Source organism: Megalobrama amblycephala, linkage group LG20 (genome assembly GCF_018812025.1).
Source record: "Megalobrama amblycephala isolate DHTTF-2021 linkage group LG20, ASM1881202v1, whole genome shotgun sequence".
In the NCBI taxonomy this organism is placed as follows: domain Eukaryota; kingdom Metazoa; phylum Chordata; class Actinopteri; order Cypriniformes; family Xenocyprididae; genus Megalobrama; species Megalobrama amblycephala.
The window spans coordinates 31,771,830-31,789,132 of record NC_063063.1 but is presented as its reverse complement, the minus strand read 5'-3'; the positions used below and the strand labels follow the sequence as shown (position 1 = coordinate 31,789,132).

Below are 17,303 nucleotides of genomic sequence, written 5' to 3'. Positions count from 1 at the left end.
ATAAAAACCTATTTAAAAAAAAAAAAAAATTTATTTATATAAATTTAAAAAATATGATAAATCCTCCATAAGTTGCACAGATATGAAGTAAAAACATTAATAAACATTTTGTTGCCTGGGATACTTCCCAAACGAAGATCGCAAAAGAAAATTAAAAGAAAATATCTCCCTTTGCATTGAACTTTGCAACATTACACACTAACTAAAGTTAAAAAAAAAATGAAATCATAACCACCCTTTTAAAAATAATAATTTAAAAATATTAAACTGATCTGTAGTAATGAATAACTTTAGCTCTTTATTTCCATCCGGTTTATTTCCATTCCATCCTTTTCCCTTTGTCATCGTGTTATAATTAGAATTCAAGAAAAACCGCTAAAAGAATGTCCCAAAACAGAGAACATTAATATGAAATGAGGTAAGACACGTGTCAGAAAGTTTAGAAGCTCTTTGCTTGAGACTTTATTTCCAGTAATAGATTAAGAAACAAGAGTCTATTCACTATTACAGGCTGTTATATCACAAACAAGAACATCATATTAGTTTTAAGAGCCAAAGGCTTCTTCCAAACAGCATGAGAAATATCACAACTGCTTTTTGGCATCTCGAGTCACAAGTGTCAGAGTGAAAATAAGGCGATCTGTCCTGTGCGAGAGGAACAGCGGCGTCTTCCAGTCACACGCTCAGAAAGGAATTACAATCCAAATTGTTTTAAAGTTGCCAAACAATCGAACTATGAGCAACTTGTCAAATGAAGTCTAAACATGGAAAAATAGCATTGAAAAATCTCTGAAAATACATTATGTTTGATTAAACATACAGGTGAAGTAGAGCCAAAACATCATCAGCACGCATGCAACAAACGTTTCTGGCAACAATAATTCCAGCGGAGCCTGTATTATTATTATAATTACTGGAAGTTTTGTTCGACACACTTCCGTCAGTGTTATTATGCAATAGAAAAGATGTCTGTATTAATACAGCATGCTTACACTAACGTTCCAGATGTATTTAGAAGACGAAAACGTTAACATTGGAACAAATCTGGATGATGTTGCACAGTAAAATTACAATACAAAACCAAACTATACATTTTACAGTACTGAATAATCAAGAATCAACACTCTCAATCATTGTCACGCAGCCTCTACCATTCAATCCAACTTCTGAATTCTCTGTAACCGCAACATGAAATTATCGTTAACGTTACTCACCGTTAAGCAAGTTAGCAAAAAGACTTATGAACCGTCATATCTGTGCTGAGGTCAAACGCTTACAAATCAAGAATCATTAATACAGATTCAAACAGTGCTCCAAAACATGAACAATTTGTGCAAGTATGGCGACAGGACAGTTTGGCAATATTAAATTATTAAATACGATCGCTTGATTCAGTAAGGTGCGGCTGTTAAATATTAAATAGATTTTAATTTCTCTCGAATTGCACAGCTGGGTTTGGTAGGATTCCACCCGGGACGCACACAAAAAGGCCCGGGAGGGTGACGGGGTCGTTGGGCGCCGTGTTTAGCTCCTGCATTGAGTAAACTGGCACGTCAGCTACAAAAGCTCAGACTGGGGTGTCAAAAATATCTACAAGCCGGAAACTAAATCTGAATAAGCGCTACACAAACAGGTCGGATCCCCGTATTAAAGCTTCACAGGCTAGACTGAGGGGGAAAAAAAACATTTGTCATCTGATGTCAAACTTAAAGCAGAAGCTTGTTAAAACTCCCCGTCACTGGAAGGATCGATTGTCCTTCTGTTTTCCGGCTGGCAGTTTTGTTGGGGACGGACGGACGGTTGGCCGGCCGTTAGCCGCTCCTGTGGCTGCCGTCTCCGGTGCGCTGGACTCGGGCGAGGACCGCCTCTCGGGACACGCGCTTGGGGTCGCTGGCCAGGCCCAGGAAACACATGAGGTCGATGAAACAGGTGGTCAGATTGAGCTTCCAGCCGTACTCGCTGGTGGAGTAGTCGAAGGGGAACGTGTGGTGGTAATTATGGAAGCCTTCACCTGAGAAATGAAAGCAGGAGATGAGATCATCAGAAATGGAAATGGAAATTAATCATTAATATGCAATCTAAGAGCAGCCTAAAGGGTTTTTTCTACCATGCAAAACTATTAGAAATTTTTTTTTTTTTTTTATGTAGTTTGAGCAGATTTATATATATATGTAATAAATTTTAAACATTTTTTGATATTATTTATTTGGTCAAATAGTATTAAAATGTTAAAACTATAAGAATTTTTTTTTTTTTATGTAGTTTGAGCAGATTTATATATATGTAATAAATTTTAAACATTTTTTGATATTATTTATTTGGTAAAATATTATTAAAATGTTAAAACTATAAGAATTTTTTTTTTTTTATGTAGTTTGAGCAGATTTATAACATTTTCATTAACATTTTTTTATATTATTTGGTAAAATATTAAAACTATGAGAAATTATATTTATGTAGTTTTGCAGATATACATTTTTTTGTAATAAATTTTTAACATTTTATATTCTATATTATGTATTTGGTAAAATATTATATTTTTTAAATGTATTTTAATATTCTTTGCTTATATTTTTGTTATATAAATTATATTTTTTATGAAGTTTGAGCGTATATTTTTGTAACAAATTTTGAACATTTTTTGATATTTATCTGGTAAAATATTATTAAAATATTAAAACTAAGAAATTATATTTTTTAAATGCATTTTAATATTTTTTGCTTATATGTTTTATTATATAAATTTTATTTTTTATAATAAAAAGGAAGAATTTTAGATGGGGTTTTTTTAGGGCTGTCAAACGATTAATCGCGATTAATCGCATACAAAATAAAAGTTTGAGTTTGCATAATATATGTGTGAGTACTGTGTATAATTATATAAATACACACAAATTAATGTATATATTTATGAGAAATATGTTATGCACAAAATATTTTTATTTATATATTATATAAATTATATAAAAATATAAATAAATACATATACTTGTAAATATTTCTCAAATATATACATAAGTGTGTTTGTATTTATATATACATAATAGTTACACACAGTACACCCACATATATTGGGCAAACTCAAACTTTTATTTTGTATGCGATTAATCGCAATTAATTTTTTGACAGCCCTATTTATTCCATAATAGATTTTCATGAAAATTAAGCACATTTTTCTCCAATATTATCATTATGGTCAACATATTAATTCTGGAGTTTTTGTTTGTTTGTTTGTTTATTCGTTTGTTTTGTTATTTTCAATATTGCTTCGTATTTTTTTTTAAATACAACAATTTTTAGATACATTTTTCTATTAGAACTTGATCTTAAATTTGCTTAATTGTCCTTGAAGAATATAATTTACTATTTTTTTCTTTTTATAAACTCAAATGTCTGAACTCCAATTGATCGTTAGCATTTAAGCTCAACTTTATCACATTAACAACTGCTGCAAACGCTCGTTTTCCAATCATCTGACCATGAACCAGCTACATCAGACATACCTATGGCACTGAATGTGACAAATCTGTTCTCCCTGGGGTTGATGGTGCTGTCGTAGGGCCGGTTTCCCCACATGTGTGCGGCGCTGTTGACCAGCCAGGTGGCGTTTAACACAAGCGTGTATCTGAGGACGGTCGGGACGAAATACGCCACCCACAGCGACTCCCCCCAAAAGAACCAGGGCACAAACATCGGGACGAAGAAGCACATCAACAGCACAGACGGCTTGTAGTGCCTGAGACAGGGAAGAGAGTTCAATCAAACTTCATTCATCAAGTGAAGCCTCTTATTCTGACTGACACATAAAGTGACCAATGACATTTAGTGGCAAGTATCATTTCAGACTTGCCTCCTCTGAAACATGACGACCTTATCGGCCTTCAGGTCACTGATCTCCAGCTTGCGTCCCTTCTCAATGACATCAGGATGTTTACGGACCAACAGCCAGCCGATGTGAGCAAAGAAAAACCCTCTCACGGCGTTGTGAGGGTCGGCGTCCGTCTCCGAGTACTTGTGGTGAACGCGATGATCACGTGACCATTCATAGATGTCATTCTACAGCAGAGAGAGCAGGAGATGAAACATGTCATATCTACACTACTAATTAAAGAAAAGACTGCAATTCAGTAGCACAGAAATGACTACATCTTTAAAAAAAAATCCCTTCAAATTAATAGACAGAAATGGCAGTTAAATAATAACGTTTATATGGAGGAATTAACCATATTTTACAAATTCTAAAAATGCACCCTGTATAATTATTTCTGTGTTACAAATATTCAAATTATTACAGAAGTACTGGGATAAAAGTTTATAGTTCGGATATAAACACTGATGTCTGATCAAAATAGAGCAAAATCACCTTTTGAAAGTAACTAGACGCTTTAAATATAAAGATTGTTCATCGTTACACCAGTAGGTGGCGACAAGTGACTGTTAAAAAATGTGTTTATTATTGAATCATTCCTTCAAGAGACTCGTTAAAAAAAAAAGTGATTCATCCAGTAATGAAACAAGTGAAGTCTTTAAGAGTGAGTCATTGAATCGTTCACTCGACCCGATTACTTTTTAATGATTTTAAATGGATTGCAGCTATTAATATTTTGTCAGAACCTCTAGTAAATTACGTTATTTTTTAAGATCATGACCTCTTTGATTCTCAATTCATCCAGAATCATGCAAATCAAATCATTAATAACTAACAGTGACACTAGCAGTCAAAAGTTTCAACACACGACTGAATTTGTTTCTCATGATCTTAAAAACACTTTGATCAAAAAGCACAAACACAAACCAGCTTCATTTACTCCGGGTGAATATTGTTGGTGTTACAGGGCTTGAATTTCGGCATGGGATTGTGCATAATTTTACTCAGATTTTGTTCTCACACCCAAAGTGTGCGCAGATAAAGCCGCATCTCAGTTATTTTTCACTGCTTATTACACTCAAACAATCAAATACACACAAAATAATGTCAAAATACACAGTTATGTTTTAAGTGAACAAACGGTTGAGAAAGAAAATGCATGTTTAACAGTATAACAAATTGGTGCATCAGGTCTTAAAGTGACAGCAGCCTAATATAACTGCTTCCAAATTATGAGATAATATTAAAAATATCTATATGACCCATGGTATCAGTCAAAATTGGTCAGTGAAAATACTGAGAGGCTAGTAAATTTGGAAAATGTGCCATTTTAGAGTTTGAATCACTTTACTATTAGTATTCGAACATGTGGTTAACAGTCAGAATAAAGAACAAGTGAATGCGTCCAAACTCTATACTAACGTATGCAATCATGACAAATAAATCAAACTGTGTTTTGCAGATTCTGTGCTTCTGATCTAAAAAATCGTCTCTGAGAACCCAGACTTCATTTAGAGTTGCTTACCTGGAAGGCCATGGAGTTGGCAAAGGCTAGAAAGATCCGGAGAGGTAAAGACGCTTTATATGATCTGTGACTCCACAACCTGTGAGCGCCTGCAGTGATGCCCAGAGCGCTGTACACGAAACATGCGAAAGCTGCAGAAAACAAACAAACGCCATCCGTTAGATAGACCTATGCAAATAACTTTAAAATTTAATGGAGCTACTTGGAGCCACAAAACAAATCTTCAATTTTTAATGCACACACTTCACTCACAATCACACGTCAGTTCAATGAGTCGTGTACGCGCATAGACTTTATGCATCCTGTAACTCAACTTTTTAAGGGTTTTTTTGAGCAAATATGCTTGGAAATATGCATAAGACATGTGATTTGAGGAATCATTCATTCATGGAAGTAAAAAGCAGGAAAGTAAACCAGTTCGGAAACATTTAACATTTTTTTTTTACAGTGCATAAAAATTAACATATTGACCTTCCCTCAAAGCTGAGCCAACAAAACTTTAATGGAAAAATCTGTCTTCATTTACTTTGCATATAATCACATTTTGACCAATCATGCGTGTGTGAACATTTAGAACTGAAGCACATGTGAATGAGATTTAATAAGATTATTTTAAATAAATTGAATTGAATATAGTAGGGCTGTAACCACCATAGGCATTGAGGAGAACACGCCCACCCCCAATAATTGAAAATGGCTCCGTCGTCGCTGTAGCTCGCATGTGTTCCAGTCTGATCTGTTTATGCAGTTTTTCTTTGACTACCTTGTGAATTGGCGCCCCCAGGGTATGGTTGCCACCTTGTGGATAAACTAATTACTGCAAAAAAATTTAAATACTCATGTTCGTCCTGCACGTGGTTACAAATATGTAGTGGTGCACGTACAGTATGCGTGTACTCATCTGATGATGAAATTCACGTCACGTGCACTGTACGCTGACTCTCGCATACACGTAAAAAGTGAAAAATACGTTGGGCTTAATAGCGCTCGTCAATGTCAAAATGATAGCCAATCAGATCAAAGAAGACGGGGCTTACTATTTACTGAAGAAGAGTGAATTCCAATGTGACGCTTTTAGTTTTTACAGTGAAAAACTAACTTTTTACAAGTAGCTAAACATTCGATATTTGACGACTGTTTCACGATGGATACGTTTAACGACCCACAGTAACATACAGTGATGCAAACTACTCTTACTACTAAGTAATTCCATAAATTAGTAGTCTAAACTACTAATTTATGGAATTTCTCAATTTTGAATTGAAAATATGCAATCAAATTGATGTCATTCATAACAATGTGACGCATTTGAGTGAAGAGTTAAGTGTGCACAATATATCGGTACCATATCGGTATCGGTTTAATTTTAATGTTGTTGTTATCGGCCTGGTAAGAAAATTTGGCTGATATATTAAAGCCAAATATAATTCAAATATAAAGAATTATCGGTTATCGGTATCGGCCGATATATGTCCATTTTTAATGTTATCATTATCAGTTCTATAAAAAAATTTGGCCAATATATTAAAGCTGAATATAATTCAAATATAAAGAATTATCGGTATCGGCCGATATATGTCCATTTTTAATGTTATCATTATCGGTTCTATAAAAAAATTTGGCCGATATATTAAAGTTGAATATAGTTCAAATATAAAGAATTATCGGTTATCGGTATTGGCCAATATATGTTAATTTTTAATGTTATCGTTATCGGTTCAATAAGAAAATTTGGCCGATATATTAAAGCTGATAAATAATGGATTATTTCCTTCAGCTGAGACACTTCAGATGCACACTGTTCACCATGATGCTTTTGAATTGCATAAATATGATTATGCAATTAAATATGATTGAAAATCACTTCAAAAAAGGAAAATACAGTTAAGTTCAACATGTGCAGCACATGTCTGTCATATAAGGTACATAATATTATAATGAGAACATTATAATTGTGTGTTTGGGACATGGATTTTAAATGGCGAGACTTTTGATTTTGTAATCAGGCTCTCAAAAATAAAAAATAAAAATTGGATTTAGATTTGATCGGCAATATATCGGTTATCGGCTTTCAAATATAAATAATTATCAGGTATCGGCCGATGCGTGTTCATTTTAACGTTATCGTTATCGGCACAATAAGAAAATTTGGCCGATATATTAAAGCTGATAAATAATGGATTATTTCCCTCAGCTGAGACACTTCAGATGCGCATTGCTTGAAATACGTTTGAAAATCACTTCAAAAAGGAAAATACGGTTCAACGTTCAACATGTGCAGCACAAGTCTGTCACATTATAATAAGAACATTATAATCGTGTGTTTCGGACATGGATTTTAATGGCGAGACTTTTGTTTTTGTAATCGGGCTCTCAAAAATTAAAAATAAATGTTTATTTAAATTTATCGGCAAGTTTATCGGTTATCGGCTTTCGAATATATAAACAATTATCGGCCGAAATTTTCATATCGGTGCATCCCTAATATTTTTTAAATAAAATAATATTTGCAAAAACTTTAAATGGATTACTTCACAACTACAGTTTATCATTTGTTCTTCTTCATTCCCTTAAATACCTTTGAACATTGTGCTAAACACGTGTTCCCTGTTATTAAGGAATGCATGGAATGACGTATGAGTAAATGAAGACAGAATGTTCATTTGAAACAAAGCATTAGTGTGTTCCTACTGATGTGCAATGTGTGATTTCAATACTCACTCCAGATTAATGTGAGAACAGATGCAGATGGTATCAGTAAGAGTCCATACAGAGCTCCAGTGTGCAATAAAGTCATCAGAATGACATTTCTCCACACTACGACGATGGGAGGTTTAGGCCCTTCTTTCTCTTTATATGTGTGATCAAACACGTCCTCCACTGTCTCTGCGCGCCGCGCCGGAGCTTTGATATCCATATCAGGCATGATGATCACTGCCAACACAAACAGACACTTCCGTTAACATTCAATACAACTGCGACGCAGCAGAACCAGAACCAGCAAAGCCAAGATAAACTGGGTCACATCCGCGTGACGCGACAGAAAAAAAAAACATTTTGTCAGGAAGAAAAACACTCACCAAACTGCTGCTGCTGCTGCTGCGGATGGGTGTGAATTCAGCGCACGTGGAAGCTTGAATTAAAAGCACAGCCGCCTCTGAAGCAGGAATATCCAAACGCGCAAGAGCTGAGATGCGTAACAGCTGCTGTTGATGGTGATGCGTAGTACTGTCTCGAGCGGAGAAACTGCGCTGCGATTGGTCAGAGAGTTTGATGCCACCTTCCAGGGAGTGCACGGATTGGCTGATGCTTATCTGATGTTCGCTTTCTCTTTATTCACTTCACACCAGCATCCCCGTACAATCGAACTTCACCGGAGTCGCTTCGCGTATTTATACTGGAAATGCGCTCACCCCACCGGCGAGGAGTTTCTCTGCCGCAGCCAATCATCGCGAGCTCGTGCTGTCACTGCCATGGGCGCTGTTTCATCATTGCACAATCGTCATTATTTTCAAATAAGAGATGTTCTTTGATTATCACTTTATACTGAACATAAAAGATGCAAAATACTGATACACTGATAGCTGGACTAAAACAACAGGACTGGAGTGATATCAAGTGAACTACAGTTACCCAGGTGTTTTCCAAGGGTGTTTTCCCAACAAAAAAAAAACTTTTAATGAAGTTTTCTTGGTTATGCATGTTTTATCTTGCATGCTTTTAACCATTTAAAACGTACAGCCCATGACAAATAAATGAATCAGTTCAAATACATAAAACAAACATTCATATGAAACAATACACTTAGTGTTTTTAAGGCTGGTTTTAGTTTTATTTAATCAAAAATGCCTTTTTTGTGTGTGTGTGTGTGTGTGTGAATCGATTTGTTCCAATATAAAGGAATTGATTCACCGATTCATTTGAATTTATGTGGTGAAATCCCTCTTTTGTATTTTTGACTCAGTTATTTAAAAAATAATTATTTAAAATAATATTTCAATTAATTTGTAACAGGAACAAATTATAATTAAATACTTTATAAATAAATTATTATAAATTATAAATGTTTTTGACTCACTTATAAAAATATTTTTATTGATTTGCAAAAGGAATATATTATAATTAAATACTTTATAAATAAATTATTATAAATTATAAATTTGACTCACTTATAAAAATATTTTTATTGATTTGCAAAGGGAATAAATTAAAATTAAACACTTTATAAATAAATTATTATAAATTATAAATTTGACTCACTTATAAAAATATTTTTATTGATTTGCAAAAGGAATATATTATAATTAAATACTTTATAAATAAATTATTATAAATTATAAATTTGACTCACTTATAAAAATATTTTTATTGATTTGCAAAGGGAATAAATTAAAATTAAACACTATAAATAAATTATTATAAATTATAAATTTGACTCACTTATAAAAATATTTTTATTGATTTGCAAAAGGAATATATTATAATTAAATACTTTATAAATAAATTATTATAAATTATAAATTTGACTCACTTATAAAAATATTTTTATTGATTTGCAAAGGGAATAAATTAAAATGAAACACTATAAATAAATTATTATAAATTATAAATGTTTTTGACTCACTTATAAAAATATTTTTATTGATTTGCAAAGGGAATAAATTATAATTAAATACTTTATAAATAAATTATTATAAATTATAAATGTTTTTGACTCACTTATAAAAATATTTTTATTGATTTGCAAAGGGAATAAATTAAAATGAAACACTATAAATAAATTATTATAAATTATAAATGTTTTTGACTCACTTATAAACATATTTTTATTGATTTGCAAAGGGAATAAATTATAATTAAATACTTTATAAATAAATTATTATAAATTAAATGTTTTTGACTCACTTATAAAAATATTTTTATTGATTTGCAAAGGGAATAAATTATAGTTAAATAATTTATAAATAAATTATTATAAATTATAAATGTTTTTGACTCACTTATAAAAATATTTTTATTGATTTGCAAAGGGAATAAATTATAATTAAATAAATAAATAATTATTTATAAATATAAATAAATTATAATTGATTACATTTTAATTATATTATCTGATTGTTCTTTTTCATTTATAATTAAATAAATTTTTTGTTAGCAGCTTTTTCATGATTTATCACATTTTTTCTTTTGTCAAATCAACTTAGATAATCAATGTGGTTCAGATAACATAATATTTTGAGTTTTTGTTGTATTAACTCAAATTTTAAATTTCAATGAACTCAAAATCTTAAGGCAACTTACTTTTTTTAAGTTAAACCAACAATTGTTTTTTTCACAGTGTAGTTTGACTCAATATGAACTGCTGTAAATTATGCAAATCTTATCAAGATCAAAGTAGCTTAACTGGTATATAAAACTAAGTATTTTATTAACAGGAATTCTCAATCAGTCCAGCGGGAACCTGATTTTCTCACATGTTTATGTGGAAATTCCTCAGCTCTCTGAAGACTGAATCATCTCAGCTATTATTTTTAAATTGTGTTATTATTTCTGTGCTTTGAGATACATTTCATACTCTTCTCTTTTTGAACATATAGTCATTTTCATCATATGTACCCAGTTAAATGTCGTTGTCAAAACTTTCAACATACGCCCTTCAGTTGCTCATATGATGGGCAGTTTACCAAGTGACCCTATGACAAACTGATATGAAGGAGACACACTGGTATTTCCACAAGATCCGATCTGGATAATGATATTGACATGACACGATGATGAGTGAGATCATTAAAACCTTTGCTCTTATTTCACCACAACACAAAACACACTCATCCACAACTAAACTGCAACATGGACATTACAAAAGATCTATTTCTGAAAGTTAATAAGACACATTTCTGTTAAACAAAGCCAAACACTGTTAGATAAAAGGCCCAATGGGATTCCAGAACTCTTGACTCAGTTTTAAAGAGCGCTTTATGCCAAAAAGGTTCTATAAGGAGAAATATCTGAAATGATTGCATAATTGGCACGTCTAACGAGTTATAGAATTTTTTTAGAATAGTTATAGAATAGTTTTTCTAGTGATAAAGTATGCTTACAAGCTGTTTAATTCATAAAATTACCTTAAGATTAAAAATGAAGTGATTAATTAAAACTAAATCCATAAAAATTATTTATATATGAAAAGGAGACTGAAATGCTATTTGACCTAAATATCACAGTATTTGCAACACATCAGTCGCACGTGAATTGTTGTAAAGATAAAGTATGTTAACTGATGCTTCGGATGTTATCTATAATGTTTATGATCTTTTTAGAGCTAGATAAGCAATATATAGAAATCGTTAAGATGGGTGTGCCTCACTGATCTATATAAATTATATAATTCATTCGAGTATGCATTCAATATTACAACACAACAAGCCCCTATTACTATATTGCACTATATTGTATTAAAATCCAAGGTTTATCATGCATCATCTCGGAGCGACGGTATAAATGCTTGGAAATAAAGCTTCACGTCTTTGAATTGCAAGAAAAGGGTTGGAAAAGTCCCCTGATTTAATACTTCGTAGAGACACATTTTGCTTTAATTACAGCCATTAATCTTTCTGTACTAGCTTTGCACACCTAGATTGGGGAATATTTGCCCTTCCACAGATTTTCTATCGGATTTAAAGGGGATCCCTTTTCACAAGATGTAATATAAGTCTCTGCACTCTAAAAAAAAATGCTGGGTTAAATATGGACAAACCCAGGGATTGGGTTGTTTTCACCCAGCCATTTTTTTTTTCAACCAATTTTAGATTTATTTTTTTAGCCAGCAATATAGTAATATAGTAAAAGGCATCTTTTTGCTCACCCCCAAATAGGGGCAAATTTGTGGGGTATTTTAAGCTGAAACTTGACCAGACCAGAGACTTATATTATATCTTGTGAAAGAAGACATAATAGGTGCCCTTTAACCCAACGGGCTGGGTTTGTCCATATTTAACCCAACTTGGGTTGTTTTTAACCCAGAATGTGTCTGTGAGTTTTCAGCTCAAAATCATTTATTATAGCTTGTCAAATTTGTCCCTATTTGGGTGTGAGCAAAAACACGCCGTTTTTGTGTGTGTCCCTTTAAATGCAAATGAGCTGCTGCTCCTGGCCCAGAAGAGGGCGGAGCTTTAACAGCTCAACAACAACAGAGCTGGTGTCATGTCAACAATGTCAAAAATGGCGTCATGGCAACAACACTCTACTACAACAACTCTTCCTCTTCTCTAAAGCAGCCCGACATGGCCCCGCCCCCTTTGTTGCATGTTCTCTGGGGCGGGGTTTATGTAAATTTGGGGGTTTGTGATGTCACTAACCCAGTAAGAAGCTCATGGAAGTCCTTAAAAAGCGATTTCTGCACTATGTTTACAACGTAAACAGCATTGAAGAGACAAAATTACTGAATAAAGTCATTATTTTTTATTTGTTTTTGCACATAAAATGTATTCTCGCCACTTTACAACATTAAGGTTGAACCACTGTAGTCACATGGACTATTTTAACGACGTCTTTAGTACCTTTCTGGGCCTTGAAAAGTGCAACGGTCTATGTGTGATTCAGATACCTCTCAGATTTCATCAAAAATATCTTAACAGCCCATCTTCAGCTGTCTAGCCGAGGTTTTCCTCAAGAATTTGGATGTACCTGGCATTCATTTTCCCTTCAATCCTGATGAGCAATTGCCCAGTCCCAGCTGAAGATCACAATAGGTATGGTGTGTTTTAAATGGTGTGCCGAGATGGTTTGATTTCAGGCTGTACAACAAATATCTATTTCAAAGGTGTATAATGATTTTCTATAGGCACTTTATTTATTGTCGAGCTAATAATTAATTTAACCAATGTTTTACGTCGTTATCTTTACTGCTTTAGAAATACATGCTGTTAAAGAAAACAATGTTGAATCATTTACAGTTAGGGTGAATTAAGAGTGATCGGTACATAAGGTCAAATAGGACAGTAAAACTATAATACAGAGTTTATTTTCTCACCTCACAATGTGTGAAAATAAAAATGTTTTGCTGAGCGCCAGCTGTGAGACCACAGCCTCAAAACTGGGTGACCTCATTGGTGTAACACCAAGAAGGTGGGCGGGGCAGGCATCAAACAGGAAGTTGATTCTGAACTAGTCTACATTTTAAGGTCATAAAATTGTCCTAACTACTATTTCACACGAACCTTTGGTGGAAACATGAATACATTGGTTTGGGTGATTGGGACAGTGCTTAAAGGCTTTTAAATTAAGAAAATGATTAACCTATATGCTCTAAATGCTCTAAATTGGTGTTTCCTGACATTTTCATTTGTGCAACCCCTAATCAACCACAAAAATGTTCATGAACTAGCTAAAATATCTAATTCTGAAAATATTATTATTGCAGTAATACACCATATTCATGTTTCCATCAAAGGTTTGTTCAGTTTATCAAAGAGTTTATTTCATCCAAAAGGGTTTGGGGTAAGTTTACATATTTTTTTTAATGAATTTTGGACCATTTGTTTTTTACTTGTTTACACTTTTCAATGACTTTTGGACTTCAGGCCTTCTTTTGCCTCAATTACACGTCGTGTTGTACTGAATTGTGGATGAACATTGAGAAATTTGGACAGAAATATAGTAATGCATAGTGATGCACACAAAAAACACGAAATCTTGCTTATGAAATGATATCAAAGTATAAACTTGTGTAATAAATATGCTTAGCCTAAATCAGTGATAAGATGTGCTGTCCCAATCATCCAAAGGTCGTATCCCGATCACCCAAATGTTACCAAATAAAGAGAGTTTTGGCTCAGTTTACATAAAAGGATATGTCACGCATCCTTTCATTACAGTCTGTTTCATGTTCAAATGGATGGGTAAGAAATGTATCACACTGTATGTTGGGCTCTTGCTTATATTTTAGGGCAAGCATCCTTGCACAAGGCGGAAATTCAAAATCACCCTTAATACTGTACTAATAAAAACAATATTATATCGCAATATAATTACATAACCACAGTGAATAACTGTACATGGCGAATTAAGTTGTATGCGCATGCCTACAATCTGTATTCAGATTTCAGAATAATCATTGTGATATTTTGTAATATAAATGTTTAGGAGTCTCGTCCGTCAGCTGATCTGATATTCGCTACTGTAATGAAGATGCATATTACTTTTAATAAACAGGGGAAATTCCTGACTTTGCATTGTAAGAATGTAGAGGAAGACTTCAGATATTGAAACGCTGGTTTGGTCTCTTTTAGGGTTCTGAGGAGGAATTTGCCAATGACACATTTGCCTTGAGGAAGCTGTTTCCGTGCATTTTGCTCATCCACGGCTCTGCACAGTAAAATCAACTCTGCTCAGAGTACATATGGTCCCTCTCTAAATAGTGTTAAAGTAACACTGAATCAGAGTTAAAGTTAAGCAATTAATAAGGCTGTGACTGAAGTCAGTTGTAGTTCTTGTGTTTCTCTTTTCTTCAGTGATTCTGCTTGTTAACAGCAGGCGTTCATCAATAATGCACAATCATTACTTCATTAATTGCTTAATTATCTCATTAACTTTAACTCTGCTTTAGTGTTATTTTAACACTATTTAGAGAGGGACCATATGTACTCTGAGCAGAGATGATTTAACTCTGGAGATTTTTCTGCGTGGGATGGAGAGCCAAAGTTCCTGAATTTGCATTGTAAGAATGTAGAGGAAGACTTCAGATATTGAAACGCTGGTTTGGTCTCTTTTAGGGTTCTGAGGAGGAATTTGCCAATGACACATTTGCCTTGAGGAAGCTGTTCCCATGCATTTTGCCCATCCATGGCTCTGGGATGGAGAGCCAAAGTTGTTCACCCCTCAAAGCAGTGCAGGACCATCTCTACCGTAGTGGCCTGAGCATACTCAAGCTGGATCCGTTCTCCACATGATGGCGGACCTTCAGGTGTTCCAAGCCAAACTCCTCCACGCTATATAAAATTTTTATTTTAGAAAATGACCAATGGTTTCTCTAGATAAGATCCTTATTTCTCGTCGGGGATCGCTGTAAACTGTAATTTTGAACGTTTGGGGTCCATTGAAGTCCACTATGTGGAGAATAATCTTGGAATGTTTTCATCAAAAAACAGACTTAATTTCTTTTCGACTGAAGAAAGAAAGACATGAACATCTTGGATGACATGGGGGTGAGTAAATTATCAGGAAATTTTAATTTGAAAGCGAACTAATCCTTTAAGGTCTATGTGGCGGCTATGGCGGCGCACCACGCCCCCATAGCCAGAAAGTCAGTGGGTTTATGACTTGAGCGCTCGAGCCATTTCAGTCAGGACCACTTAAGTCAAAAATTACATTTTTTTTCATAAATTCCCCGTCCTTTTCGTGAGCTCCATGAAAGCCAAGACCGGGAACAGCAGCAGCTTCTGGGGACAACCTCACATTTTTTAACTGGGAGAGGAGCAGAAAATCCCCCTATTGAGAACAGAGACAACAGACTGACACTGATTACGTTAGACACAAGTTTAAGGAGGAGCTGGGGAGGAGGAGGGTTGCAAGCAGCGTGCAGTGGAAGCAGCCAAGCAAGCAGAGCTGCATTTAAGTAATGCGCCTTATTTTAGAGTTGCCAATGGAGTACATAGAAATCGGATCAGCTGATATGGATAGCGGAGCTTGACTATGAGGCCTGCCTGAACTGATGCAGAATGCTTGATTTGTGGCAATCAGAGCAGCTTTTTTGTGCTTCGGAGGCCGCACTATGGGGCTTGTCAGTTACGAAGCAAAGACTTTAAAGGAACACTCCACTTTTTTTGAAAATAGGCTCATTTTCCAACTCCCCTAGAGTTGAGTTTTACCATTTTTTAATCCATTCAGCCGATCTCCGGGTCTGGCGGTACCACTTTTAGCATAGCTTAGCATAGTTCATTGAATCTGATTAGACCGTTAGCATCTCGCTCAAAAATGACCAAAGAGTTTCAATATTTTTCTTATTTCAAACTTGACTCTTCTTGTAGTTACATCGTGTACTAAGACCGACGGAAAATGAAAAGTTGCAATTTTCTAGGCCGATATGGCTAGGAACTATATTCTCATTCCGGCGTAATAATCAAGGAACTTTGCTGCCGTACCATGAGTGCAGCAGGTGCAATGAGAGTATAGTTCCTGGCCTAGAAAATCGCAACTTTTCATTTTTGGATTTTACGCAGTCTTAAATGCGCGTCTCTTGTGGTGCGCATCTGACTGTTTCTATAGGAACCGGAGCTTCTAACGGCCGCTGCAGTGACGTGATGACTTTACCAATCTGCGATTGGCTCTTATTTAGAAGGCGGGACTTATTCTCCCATTCAATATGAGTGACACGTCTTGTGTTATTCTATAGTCTTTGGAGGCGCGCAATAAATAATAATAAAATAAAAAATAAATGAATAAATAAATAACCTGCAGGGAACGTTCTGGGAAGGTTCTCTTTGGGTTATAAAAATAAAACCTAAAAAATAACCTGCAGGGAAAGTTCTTTTTAGGTTACAAAAATAGAACCAATGGACCCTTTTCACGGACTGTGATGACGCGAATTAACGGTCATCATCATCATAAATCTTGCAAAGTTTTTTATTTTTTATGTGTGTACAATTATAACACTATACTTAGTATTGTATTACATCAAGTTCATCAACTTACAAAAAAACTAAAGTTGATATCTTTCTCTCTTCTGACTGCCTCAATCCCTCTCTCTCTATTTTTTTCCTCTTTTTGAAAGTTGTGAAAACACTGTTAATTTTTCTTTTGCTATTTGAGAAAATGGGGACATAAAAAAAATATATTTAATGTATTCTCTCATTCACCGCCATAGAATTTTACCCAACTACGACTTCCGCTTTCCAGTGCGTAATATCATTG

The 17,303-nt window shown here is 34.1% G+C and overlaps 1 protein-coding gene across 2 annotated transcripts; it reads right to left on the bottom strand.

The window, feature by feature from the left end:
* Positions 1-433: 433 nt before the first annotated feature.
* scd (stearoyl-CoA desaturase (delta-9-desaturase)) lies at positions 434-8,779 on the bottom strand. Of its 2 annotated transcripts, XR_007181882.1 has the most exons (7): positions 8,474-8,779; positions 8,115-8,327; positions 5,394-5,524; positions 3,851-4,056; positions 3,504-3,736; positions 915-2,011; positions 434-789 (listed from the first exon to the last, which is right to left on the bottom strand). XR_007181882.1 is itself a non-coding variant. In XM_048170467.1 (6 exons), the coding sequence occupies exons 2-6, from the start codon at positions 8,317-8,319 to the stop codon at positions 1,812-1,814; spliced, it is 975 nt and encodes a 324-aa protein (XP_048026424.1). In that variant the 5' UTR covers positions 8,320-8,327; positions 8,474-8,779; the 3' UTR covers positions 434-1,811. The 2 variants fall into 2 exon arrangements, 1 of the variants encoding a protein (XP_048026424.1); XM_048170467.1 differs by having other exon boundaries at positions 434-2,011.
* Between the last annotated feature and the right edge of the window lie 8,524 nt (positions 8,780-17,303).

Coding starts and splice junctions, on each gene's coding strand:
- scd (XM_048170467.1), bottom strand. CDS start 8,319: ATGCCTGATATGGATATCAAAGCTCCGGCGCGGCGCGCAGAGACAGTG. Junction 4,057..5,393: donor CCAACTCCATGGCCTTCCAG/GTAAGCAACTCT, acceptor TCTCTGCTGTAG/AATGACATCTATGAATGGTC. Junction 2,012..3,503: donor TGTCACATTCAGTGCCATAG/GTATGTCTGATG, acceptor TTCATTTCTCAG/GTGAAGGCTTCCATAATTAC.